At 44.0% G+C, this 12462-nt stretch overlaps 2 protein-coding genes across 2 annotated transcripts; one reads left to right on the top strand and one right to left on the bottom strand.

The window, feature by feature from the left end:
* Window positions 1-210: 210 nt before the first annotated feature.
* LOC118419509 (neurexin-4-like) lies at window positions 211-7033 on the top strand. The gene is made up of 6 exons (XM_035825921.1): window positions 211-430; window positions 1307-1706; window positions 2250-2390; window positions 2973-3127; window positions 3757-3889; window positions 4392-7033. The coding sequence occupies exons 1-6, from the start codon at window positions 281-283 to the stop codon at window positions 4565-4567; spliced, it is 1155 nt and encodes a 384-aa protein (XP_035681814.1). The 5' UTR covers window positions 211-280; the 3' UTR covers window positions 4568-7033.
* LOC118419283 (Fanconi anemia group B protein-like) lies at window positions 6851-12376 on the bottom strand. The gene is made up of 8 exons (XM_035825630.1): window positions 11369-12376; window positions 10882-11031; window positions 10416-10511; window positions 10067-10204; window positions 9128-9291; window positions 8037-8476; window positions 7422-7662; window positions 6851-7055 (listed from the first exon to the last, which is right to left on the bottom strand). The coding sequence occupies exons 1-8, from the start codon at window positions 12374-12376 to the stop codon at window positions 6851-6853; spliced, it is 2442 nt and encodes an 813-aa protein (XP_035681523.1).
* Between the last annotated feature and the right edge of the window lie 86 nt (window positions 12377-12462).

Genomic DNA, 12462 nt, shown 5'->3' with positions numbered 1-12462 from the left:
TTGTCTGTTTCCGCAGGTTTTAGACCAGCAGGGTGTTCAGGAGACGGTTCAGGAGTAATGTGAACCCTGTCTGTTTCCACAGGTGTTGGATCAGCAGGGTGTTCAGGAGATGGTTCAGGAGTAAAGTGAAGCTTGTCTGTTTCTGCAGGTGTTCAGGAGATGGTTCAGGACAGGAGTAAAGGGAACCTTGTCTGTTTCCGCAGGTGTTAGGGAGATGGTTCAGGAGTAAAGTGAACCTTGTCTGTTTCTGCAGGTCTTGGACCAGCAGGGTGTTCAGGAGATGGTTCAGCAGCTGCGGCGGCAGAACGAGTTCCTGCAGAGCACGCATCACGTCATGGAGCAGCGGGTGCTGGCGCTGGAGAGCCGCCCCACCAACATGCTGTGGGACGAGGTCAAGCGGCTTCAGCAGCAGAACCAGGCGCTTCTAAAGGTACATATGCGCGTATCTATATCAATATAGCTGTTATAACCTACTCTCCAAGCAGAAGTTGATAGGAATAAACGTGGCCTTTTTCTGTCGTCTTTGTTTTGTCATCTAGCACCGACCTTTTGAATAACACGCCAGCTTCTGGTTGTTTTGCACTGAACGACCTATCAGACGCAACTTTTGCCCATCTATCTTCAAGCGTTCTTTAAAACTATCTAGCGAAGATGCCCTTGCTGTGCTTGGTGATGACAAATTCCACTCTGCGATAGTTAGGGGAAAATAGGAATAAGCGTCTCGTGATTGTCCGACCTTTCGGGTCGTGGACAGGTCGGCCTCTACTCGATCAGGACGATGCGGCATCAGCCCTAGGACTGTCAAGAGGACGCCTTAACTCAACCCTAATCCTAACTATAACCCGAGTCTTCCTGGATCCAGTGCCGAATCGTCCTGTTCGGCTAGAGGCCAAACTGCCCTTACGCCGAAATGTCATGCTACCACGTTGGGAGCATAGCCCAGTGGTTAGAGACCCTGCCTCTGGACCAATGGTCGTGAGTTCGATTTCCGCCTGTTGTCGCTCACCTGGCATTCACGCTACTGGAAAGTGTAGCAATCCTAAGGACGGGACATTACGCCGTGGACAACTTAATTATCTATTTATTTATTCATTTCAAAACATTGAGTTAATTTGAGATCAACAGGTCCGAGATGATTTTTACTCTTTTACAGGAAATCGAAACCCTCAGGAAGGAAAGAAAAACCTCGCCCGATAGATAATCTATAAATACGTTACATAACGTCTATTTTTTTTCTGTCACGACCAATGAAAGATTAGCTCACCTGTTCAATGACTTCATATGCGATCACTTTTATATTTTTCAGGAAATGGAAACCCTGCGGAAGGGTAAGAAACCCTCCAAGCCCGACCATGGCCCGACCACACCGCGCATCATAGGGCCCAGAGACGTACAGGACCAAGACGACAGCGAAGACGATTCCGGCGTCACAACCCCAAACAGAGAGAAGCGCCTGTTGGCCCTGGACGGGAAGTCAGCCAGCGAGCTGAGGGAGGAACTTCAACAACTCTACGGACAGCTTCACGACCAGGACGAGCTGCTGGACGAGGTGGAGGGGCTCAGGCTGAGGAACTCGGAGATGGAGCGGTCGCAGCGGATTCTGCAGCAGAAGCTGTCGGGAATTCTCGGGGAACCGGCGTCATCGGCGCAGGGCAGGGACTTACCGGGGTGGAACACGTCATCGGGAGGCTGTCAGTCATGTCATGGTGGGGACTCTCATGCATCCATTTTTGACGGACCAACCTTCCTACATTTTATGATCACCTTTGGCTAATATTCAGCTCTTGACATGCAATAAAGCTGTCCTCATCATTCGTATGCATTTCTCCAACAAGCTTGTCAATACCGGTAATTGTATTAGACAAAAACATTTTTCAGTAGTGTTCATTTAAATCTTGCTATCTCTGAGTTTTATGAAGCCACGCACTTGCAGATTCAGATTTAGTTCTATTCACATTGACTGGCACGCCCTTTGCTGAACAAGATAACATAACATTAGCAAATATGTGCTTATGTGGACATCTTTGATCATTATTACATTTCATGTGAAGTAATGCTTTAAACTGCACTGCCCATCATTTGAAATTCGGCATTTCAAACTTTAAAATTTGAGTAAAATGGCGTTCGACATTACAAAAATTAAAATTCAACATTAACAAAATTGAAATTTGATATCAGAAGAAAGTAAAATTATTTATTGTGAAAATTATTCCTGCCAAAGATGTATCAAATCATTTACTCCCTTCCAGTTCTTCCTGCCAGCTGCACAGAAGTTTCCGAGACGTTGGGGAAAGAGTTCCGTTCGGGAGAGATTTACTCCATAGACCCTGACGGCCCGGGACAGGGCGTGCCGCCGACTCCCGTGCAGTGTGAACGCGTCGGAGATGCAGGTAGGGACGGACGTTGTATTTTATTATCCTAACGATTTCATTCCGTTCTAGGCCAATTGAGCTCATATGAGACCACATCTGTGCTCAGAACTATGAGATGATGGTTTATTGTGCATTGAATGTTTCCGGTGTCCTGAACATTCGGGCATTTTAGCTAAATGTGTCGACGAACTGCGAGTAAAATAAAAACCTGTCATCTGAAGACTTGAACCAAACTCATCTGTAATCTCGTACATGAATGTGAATATCATGTATTGCTTGTTTTCAGTTGCGTCGTCGTTCGGGCACGACAGCGATGCCCGCACTATGTTAAACATATTTAAGACCAGCAAGGAAAACTGTTATCTGAAGACTTGAACCAAACGCAGGTGTAACCTCGTACATGTAACGTTATGTGAACATTATGTATTGATTGTTTTTAGTTGCTTCGTCTTTCGGGCACGACAACGAGGCCCGAACGATGTTAATCATATTAGTATTTAAGACCAGCAAGGGAAACTGTTATCTGAAGACTTGAACCAAACGCAGGTGTAACCTCGTACATGTAACGTTATGTGAACATTATGTATTGATTGTTTTTAGTCGCGTCGTCTTTCGGGCACGACAGCGAGTCCCGCACGGTGGTGGAGGGTTACGGGGAGCCCGGGTCGTACTTCCGCAACATCACCTACTGGACGTCCCTGGAGCAGATCCGGGCCGTCATCAGGAGGTCCAAGAGATGTATGCAGTTCATCAAGGTACCGGTGGCGGCGTGTTTTCTGTTTCTATCGTACATGGACCTTTGGTCTCCAGCTTAAGAGATTACACAAATGTTTACATAACAGCAAGGTTTGATTAGTCTGGGTACCGTCGTCCGTAGTTACTGTATGTTGGCTCTCCCCTTTTGCTTGCTTAATATTACGGTCACATTTGCCCCTGTGGTCGTTGGGACTGTAGCCCCACCCCGAAGCCACAAATTTGTCCCGTTGGACTGCCGGATTACTTTGGGGTACCTGTCGATGTGCTTACGATTAGATCCCGGGTTATTTTATCTCCGAGTTAGAATGGACCCGGGCCCGACCATGCCCCAAAAGCGGAAAGCGGAACCCAGCCAAGGGTTAGGATGGTACCCAGGCGAAGGTGTGATACGAGTAATATTGTAAAAGACATTAACTGAGATCAGTTTTTCCAGAATCAAACTGACTCTTTTGAATATTACCCCACTTTCAAGCCGTATTTTCTTCTTTGTACTGCCTTTAATCTACTAAGGTAATAGCATTTGGTTTGGAACATTTCACCATTTGAGATTAATAACATTAGAACACCCTAGCAAAACTGAACCTTTGTGTGATGCAAAGTAATTCCCTGCAATATTTCATCTTTGTAGTATGAATGCCTGAGCTCGGTCCTGCACAGAGGCAGTACGGGGTTCGCCTGGTGGTTGTCAGCTGACGGCCGGAGAAAGGACTACTGGGGAGGGGGGAAACCCGGGACAAACAACTGCGCGTGTGGAGAAGCAGGTAATGTTGAATGAAAGTTCATATTTGATGGCCATTGATATTGTAAAAATCGAAAATGCGAATGATTATTGGCGAGCACTCTGCTTTGTGTACAGAAATAGAGCTTTATAATATATTGTAGTTGGTGTCTTTTTTGACAACGAATCCGTATACATACTTATCATCTACGGCAAATGTTATCTTTACTTCAGAAGATGCCTTCCACAACAGAAATGATGTGTATGAATGTGTATAAACCAATTTATCTTTATGCAATAAAACTTAATAAGTCTAAACTTTCGATCTTAACTCTTGCTGAACTCTTGGTAGCACCTTCCTTAGTAAGAATGACCAAATTATTGACAGCCTGTCCCTTGTGAGTGAATCAAATCAATTGAATGTTTTTAAGGTCCACTGTCAATGCGACATGAAAGTTTGTCTGAAAAATTGGGCAAAATTCGGTTTCCCCAAATAGATCACAAATCTGCGTTTGCTTTAAACGTACAACTGTCATTGTTTGCAGGCACCTGTGGCGGAGGCCGAGCTTGTAAGTGCGACTCTGGGCTGGCCAGCTGGCAGGAGGACTCCGGCTGGCTCATGCACAAGAGACACCTGCCTGTCACACAGCTCAGGTTCGGCGACACGGACACAGACAGCAAACAGGGCTACCACACGCTGGGCAGGCTCATATGCTTCTGAAAGACTGTGATCTCTTGAAAAAGACTATTTAAGGAGGTGCCTCATGTGCGTCTGAAGACATAGACTCCTCTTGCTGGGCTCTTAAGGTTGATAAAGACAAGTTTGAAGACATTCAAGGACACGGGCAGAGGCAGCAAACAGGGCTACCACACGTTGGGCAGACTCATCTGTTTCTGAGGAGCATAGTCTCATTTTGCTGGGCTCTCAAAAACCTCACAAAGACAAACATGTTTGGAGACGTTCCAGGTCTCAATATCTAGCCACAGCAAGATATTGACAGCAAAAGTTAACAGGGCTACGACACATCTGCATATGATTATGAAGGAATCTGTTTTCCCATCTTAAAACGAACTTGATTCTTCAATGTGCCTCACAAAACAGAAAGTTCTGGTTCTAAAGGACTGATTTCTCACATCTGTAATCATGCTTGAAGAACTTGGAAGACTCTTTAAGGGGAACATTCCAAAAGCACAAATTCCTTGTATGAGGCGCTCATCTGCTTCAGAACACCCTGGACTTTAGCAATGGCATCGTACTCTCAGGAGTTTCAATGCTAGAGCTCTTAGATTTGAAAAAAAACAATCTGAGACATCCCAAAGCCAGGACTTTCACGAGAAACAACATCTTTTGGTGGTTAAGGTCTTTTCCATGCATGCATGCGAGAATTTCTTCCCCATATGCATGGTACTGGTGATTTTCCAAGGTATCTATGAGTCCTAGGAGTCTTTTGTGACCAGACAGCTCTACATGTCTACTACTGACTGTTGATACATAGTCGTCATAATGTCCTTCAAGGTGTCTATGGGTCCTTAAGTCATCTTCCTTTGCGACAAGATGCGTGCAACTGACTACCTGCTGATCTTTGACAATTTGACCATATGCGGAATGTACAGCATCTGAACACAGCAGGTTAGGGGTGAGACAAGAACACTGCCATACGTGGACTGACGACACATTTGGCTACATGCTGAATGTTGATGTACTGGTGGACAAACTGTACATGTATGTTCATTGAGGTGAACTGATATTGAGGTGTTTCTAGTTCAACTGAAAAGCAATGGTGGAAGTATAAAGAGGGACAAAAGTGGAGAGTGCAAACAAAAATAAGACCTACCGGCATACCAAATAGCATCAGAATCCATTCAGGGGTTCTTAAGTTATGCTGACCACAAATATCTGGAAACACAAATGCACACACAAACAAACCTACCTACCCACATGCCAAATACCATCAGAATCCATCCAGAGATTGTTGAGTTATGCTGACCACAAATATCTGGAAACATAAACAGACACTTGAAAATACCTTCGTTTTTCATGGAGGTAACAACTAAACATTGAAGTGAAAAGGTCTTGTTACACATGATAAATATATAGTAAATTTACATTTATCATGGGCACAAATATGTAAATGAATGATATGTACAAATAGTGCACAAACATAAATACAATATATTTTGCAATAGGAGTTGAATTTTCAAACTTTTCAACAATGTGGCTTTCTTGCATATTTTGATCAAAAGTCGACATGATTTCCATGCCACTGTATAATGCAAAGCATGATGTAGTACATGTAGATGCTATATTTTTGTGAATATAAGCACTAATGAGTGGAATTAAGAGCACTCAGTTAAGGATCCTCAAATCTGTATGCTTAAGTTATCCAATGAGGATGCATGTAGGAAGCTAGACTTCTGTTGAGAGTAAATATATTTATTGTAGAGTTGTACTATTTTTCTAGCACACTGAATGTAGAAAAGTTTTTTTGCCAAACCCAAGTAACTGTCTACAACATAACACACCTGTACATATTTTGCCAATATAACCTGTCAGTGAAGACATTTAGACAGTAATGTTACACTCTGGGAAATGACAATGTAAATTTCTATGTTACACATGTATATGCCACAAACATTGAAACAATAAAATTCAAGTAGTAAACCATCTTATGACACAGTTCCACACAGATTTTTACATTATGATGACACCTGTTAAGGGGCTTAAGGTGTACATTTGTACCTGTCCCCAATATTAACAAGGAGACTCAAGCATATTTTTCACAAAAATACTTACCCCATCACATTGTGCTGGGCTCAGGGGTCTCTGCACATCAGTTGATCTGTCAAATTGTGTGGTGATTGAGAGAACTTTGACAATATAACTGACAAAAGTATCATTTCAAGCTGACAGACTCATCGGCAAATCAACTTTTAACTTCTATGAATCTAAACATTCAGCCAGATGGCAACACGTCTTGTAGGCCCTGTCATCTGTATGAAAGCATCACTCTTGTTCCTTCTCCACTCCCTCCCACTGTAGTAAAGTTCTGAGCTTGCTGCCCATGTGTGGCTGCTCAGTGTCCACAGATTTCACATACTTTTCCACCTCCTCCTTAATGTTGGAGTCTTGAAGATCAGGGAGGACTTTTGTTCCTCGGGGAAGGAGGCTGTACAGGGAGTGGAGTAGAAGAGACAGCTGGGGCAGGTCTCTGGAGAGAGAAAAAAAAGTGATTCACACAGTGTCTTTTAAACTGAGCAGTTACATAGGCAAGCAATGAATGAACCAAAATCGCTCCTCTACGTGCATCTATAGGATATGTACTGATAATGATGAACAAAATTCGACATTTACATGTATATCTGACTCAAGTGATAAGGTTGTCCGAAAGTCTTTTGAGGCTATAAAAGCAGTGGGTTGTTATCCACCGTGTCTAGGGAACAGTGTTGGTAGGCAGAATCCATCCTTCTCCTTCCACTGTATTTTAACAGCCTCAACACTCAGAGTCAGATTGGGAACCTACTGGCTGCAATAATACACCTAGATGAATGCTATCATAATTACAAAATCCTCCCACCTTGTACAAACAGATAGCTCAGCCTCTGCTCTGCTGATGACAGTACAGGTGACTCTCACATACTGCAGCGGTCCCTGCCGCTCACAGAACAGTCCAGGGGCGCCTGGGATAGCCTGGAATCCCAGTTTGCTCTGCAACATCTGAGGCAGCTGCCTGAGGTTGCCATGGCTACATCTCACCTTTAACCTTGTTTCTGACTGCACAGCTTCGAGGGCCAGCAGGTCTGTCTTCTGTAAGTCAGCTGTGAAAAAAATGTTTTTGAAAGAGTTTATACAACCTAGTCATCTCTATGCTACTCTGTAAATTTCACAGGCATTACAGACAGAATAGTTATGTGTACACAAGGGCTGTCTCTAGTCATACTAATTGTTTTGGGAGACTATGTTGTGTGAATTCACATTTTTGAAAATGTCTATTTCAAGCTTATAATATACACTTTCATCAATTTCATGTCTTGCAGTTAGGATTTTTTTGTTGACAATGGGGTGAATTTTTCCCACTGCAGCAAATTTCTGTATTGATGGAGGATGGGTCCTGAAGAACATCAAAAGACAAACTGAATTACAGAAAAAGATTACAGAATCTGAAGAGGTAAAAAAAAAGGCGAGATCTTACCAGTCTTGCTGCCATCCCCCGCAAACACAGTCAGATGTCTGTTGGTAATGTCATCAATGGACAACTTCACATGCCCAACATCCAGACAGAAATCTCTAAAGCTGGACTCCACTTCACTGTCTTTACCTCTCCCTTCTTTTTCTCTCCATGATAGGAGTAAAGAACATTGTAAGGATGGGCGGGCACCAAACTTGGGTATGGGGGACACACAGACTAGTGTAGTATTCTGTTTTGTTACATCTTGTTGCACACTTTTGTCCAGTTTTAGTTTCTTGGATTGGAAGTGATGACTTGTCTCTGAGCCTAGTTTTACTGCGGGAGGGATTGTTGAAACAACTCTACATGAAGATGTGCTATCATTGTTCCATCTTGAACTCTTCATGGCACCAGCTTCAGCACCCTCGTGTCTAACAAGGGCAAGGCGTACGTCCTGCAAAGTTCTGCGGAAAAAAGGAAAATACATTTGTATGTGGGAAAGTTTATTTCAAACAGTAGAGAAAACTGTTTGATTTAAGGTAAGTTAGATGGATGTCAATGCAGCTGTGATTTCTTGTTGCATGTCACTTGAAAGAAAATATCTCAGAAACAGGTCAAAATCAATGCATGGGCAGATGTCTTCCATTAAATAGATTTTGCATAGCCTATGCTGATACCACAAGATCCCTATTTAGTTACACTCATATGTTCCAAATCCTTGATGTTCTCACACCCCCTACCCCTACCCCTACCCCTACCCCTACCCCTACCCCTAACCCTAACCCTAACATAGGGGTGTCAGAATGAAGGGGCATTGCTTGTTCTTATTGGGTGGGCTGTCTACTCTCTCCTCGCAGCCAGAGGCTGAATTTCGAGGAGCTTAATATAGGCAGGGCTAAATCTTAAGAGTCTTAAAGCAGCTGCCATTTGACACTAACTCAGGTGACAGTTATTGACCCAGGTGCGGCCATAGGTCTGTAAGTTTTGAACTACTCACACCAGGAAGGACCCATTGGAACATAAGATCCCTGCCTATTGGAGTCCAATATAGTTTGACTTAAAGTCCAATAATGAGTTCTACCAACACAGATGAACTTTCAAGTTAAGATCCCCACCTGTCTGACTGGTTGCTGATCTCCAGCCCGACCACCCACTGGTTCAGAACCAGCCTCTGCCAGACTCGTACAACGGTGATGGGGTCCGACATAGGTGGGGAGGGGGGCATCAAGTCAGGACTGGGGGGAAAACCTTTTCCATTGTACAGGCACACCAGTGAGGGCTGCAAGTGGGACACAATAAATAAGAGGAAAGTAATTAGTCAATGGAGCAACAAGGAAGGACGAAACCTATGGGGACAACCTTGATTTCTTGAGAAAGACAAATTAAAGTCGAAACTGGTAGAATACTGTCGTCTCTGAGCTGTCATTTTCCCAAGCTATGAATGATGTCTATGGGGACAACCTTGCAAGAGAAGGACATACAGCATAATGGAAGATTTCACCTCCTAAACCTTCAGTGTTATCCAGCATGACAATGGCACCTGTAAGTGAGAGTGAGAGGAAGAGAGTGAGTCAGTGAGTTACTGAGAGAGTGAGAGTAAGTGTGAGAGTAAGAGAGTGAGTGGGTGTGAGAGTATGAGTGAGTGAGTTACTGAGAGAGTGGGTGAGTAAGAGAGTGAGTGAGAGAGTTACTGAGAGAGTGTGAGTTACTGAGAGAGTGGGTGAGTAAGAGAGTGAGTGAGAGAGTTACTGAGAGTGAGTGTGAGTTACTGAGAGAGTGGGTGAGTAAGAGAGTGAGTGAGAGAGTTACTGAGAGTGAGTGAGTGTGAGAGTAAGAGTGAGTAAGTGAGTTACTGAGAGAGTTGGTGAGTAAGAGAGTTAGTGTCTGAGTGTAAGTATGAGTAACTTCTAAGTGAATGAATGAGTGAGCGAGTGAGCAAGCATGAGGAACTTAGTGAGTCAGCGAGTGAGTGAGAGTGATTAAGTGAGTGAGTCTATACCATACAGAACAAAAGTATAGCGAGGTAGGATATACATGTAGGAGGGAGTGCTTACATCCTCTGGTAGAGCGGCCTGCCCCATAACGTGGCCACTCTGTAGCACCATGGCTCTCAGAGCTGTGCAGGTCTGCTGGATCACTCTGTCCTTCTGAGCTGACAGGGACCTCAGCTCCTCCAGGGATGCCTGGCTCTCCTGTGATTAACACACATAAAAAGGTACACATTAAAAAAGTATTCCAGATTTAAGTATTCATAAAGATTTAAGGCAAGGAGGTTAAAATCCTTGGAAAAGGTGCTATAACAATGTATGTGAAGTCCGTATGAGGTCCGAATTGACATTTTTTAATACACAGTCGCAATGTTTGACTTATTTCATATCCTGTCATAATAGGGAGTAGCCTTACATATAGCCTGGCTTGTAAGGCCTGCACAGCTGACTGCATGGGTACACTCCTGTCTGTACTAGTAGACACATCTGTCTCCTCCTCAGCTTCCTCCTGCTGTTAGTGGTACCAGGGAAAAAGTTACAACAAACACTTAAACAATTGTATATCTTATCAAACAACACATCAGAATTCTAGATAGCTAATGTCATTCCGTCATTTGATAGAATTTTGCTGTGTATCATCACTCTGACTGAAAAAATGTTACTTAACTATATTGTAAGACCATTCTGTCAACTTGATGAACAAAATTGAAGGGTAAAGATATAGCAATATAAGAATCTGAATAAACCGCACTCAAACACTGGACTAGAAATTAAACATCAGACATGATAATGGAAAAATCAATCTTTACAGGATTTCTTTAATCAAAGGGAACTGGGATCACAAAAATAAAGTTGAGCTGTGTAGACACCGGCTAGTTCACCTGATCGGTAATGTTGTAGCCCATTAGATCAGTGAGAAGGAAACCATCAAAGACTCCCCCACTCCCAGATAGCAGTAGCACCTGCTGAGTCCCACGGGACAGGAAATAGTCGGTCAGGGCCATGTGGGCTGATGGCCAGTGGCCTGCGGGCTGGAGCAAAAGAACAACTATCACACATCAGATAAATTCTGGATCATTAAGTTTAAAGTACTTCCAGAGGCTGTTTATCTTATCATACACCTAATCCATCCAAAGTACATTTACTGTTCTAATTTACTGTCCTATATACCTAGTCATTTTTAGGGCTGAACTTTAGATTAGCCTTGGTACCATTTAAGTAGATTTTATTTGCTCCAACTGATGTTATCATAGAGCAAGTATCAGAGCTGACATCTACTCTCAGATATACACAGAGAACTAAATCTGATCAGACAGATCTTTTTCTATACTTTTTTTCTTTATGTTACGGCAAAAATCTGAGCCGTACCTTGAAGCTGCTGCCCCACACCGCACACACCCCTCCTGTGGGTGACGTCACAAGAACGACTGTCTCCCCTCCGCTGACATACGCCACACGCACGTCAGACGGGTCCTGAAACGGCAGCTCACAAATCCTCCTCACCTCCCCATCCTCCAGCTCCACCAGCTGCCCCTGATTGGTCGCTAACAGCACACGTGATTGATGGACATCAGCATCCTCCTGCTCTGGATTATCCCCATCTATTGTCTGTTTAATCACTCTGTATTCTAACAGGCATATCGCCCTAGCCACACATGCATACGGATGAGGAATGAAGACGCTACCGTCCCTTTTCTTCCACTCTTCATCTTTGGTTTCCATGGCAACATACATCCACTTGTGACCCCAGATGAGGTCAAGGTCGGTGACCATCTCCTCTTCGGTTTCCATCTGGTGATCAGGTGATGCTGAGCATGCCTCCGTTCCCATGGCAACGAGTGTCCTTCCCAGCTTTCCCCACCATAGCGGGTCGAAGGTCGACGTAGCGATCTTCAGCTGTTGGAATGTTCCTGTGTTCTGTTTGTCGCAGGCGACGCATAGGTCTCCATGGTAACGATACGCAATCCGAGGTCCCGGTAGGAGCTGGAAGGTCTTTAGGACGTTGCTGTGACACATGCGGTGTGATGCTGACATTCCTGGACCGGTCACGAGTTTTGCATCGTCCCCATCCATTGTCAGAAAAGCTGCTTGGAACACACAAGGAAAGCCAGAGTCTCCTTTGCAGTTACGGAAAAGAACGCATGGAAGGATGGATCCGGTGCTCTCCTCGCACACACAGTTAGCTGTTATGATGTGAAGCTGTCCAACTTCAGGACTGTCAACCACACATACTTGTACAAACTTGCCTGTGGTCCTGTCCATCTTGAAAACCCTGGCCTGGATCACAGTTCCTTCCAGTGTCGTATTTTCAACTTCATCGCAAAATTCTACAACAAAGCCTTTGTAGGAAACTAGATGGTGTCTTGGAGACGCCATGGTGAAAAAATGAGCTGGTTATGTCGCACTATTGCGCTATTAAGTAGGAAAATAAGGAGCAAGATCCTCACACGACCTAGTCATCA

This window comes from Branchiostoma floridae, chromosome 7 (assembly GCF_000003815.2).
Source record: "Branchiostoma floridae strain S238N-H82 chromosome 7, Bfl_VNyyK, whole genome shotgun sequence".
Taxonomy (NCBI): domain Eukaryota; kingdom Metazoa; phylum Chordata; class Leptocardii; order Amphioxiformes; family Branchiostomatidae; genus Branchiostoma; species Branchiostoma floridae.
The sequence above is the reverse complement of the archived record's forward strand: the minus strand, read 5'-3'. Positions and strand labels throughout refer to the sequence as shown.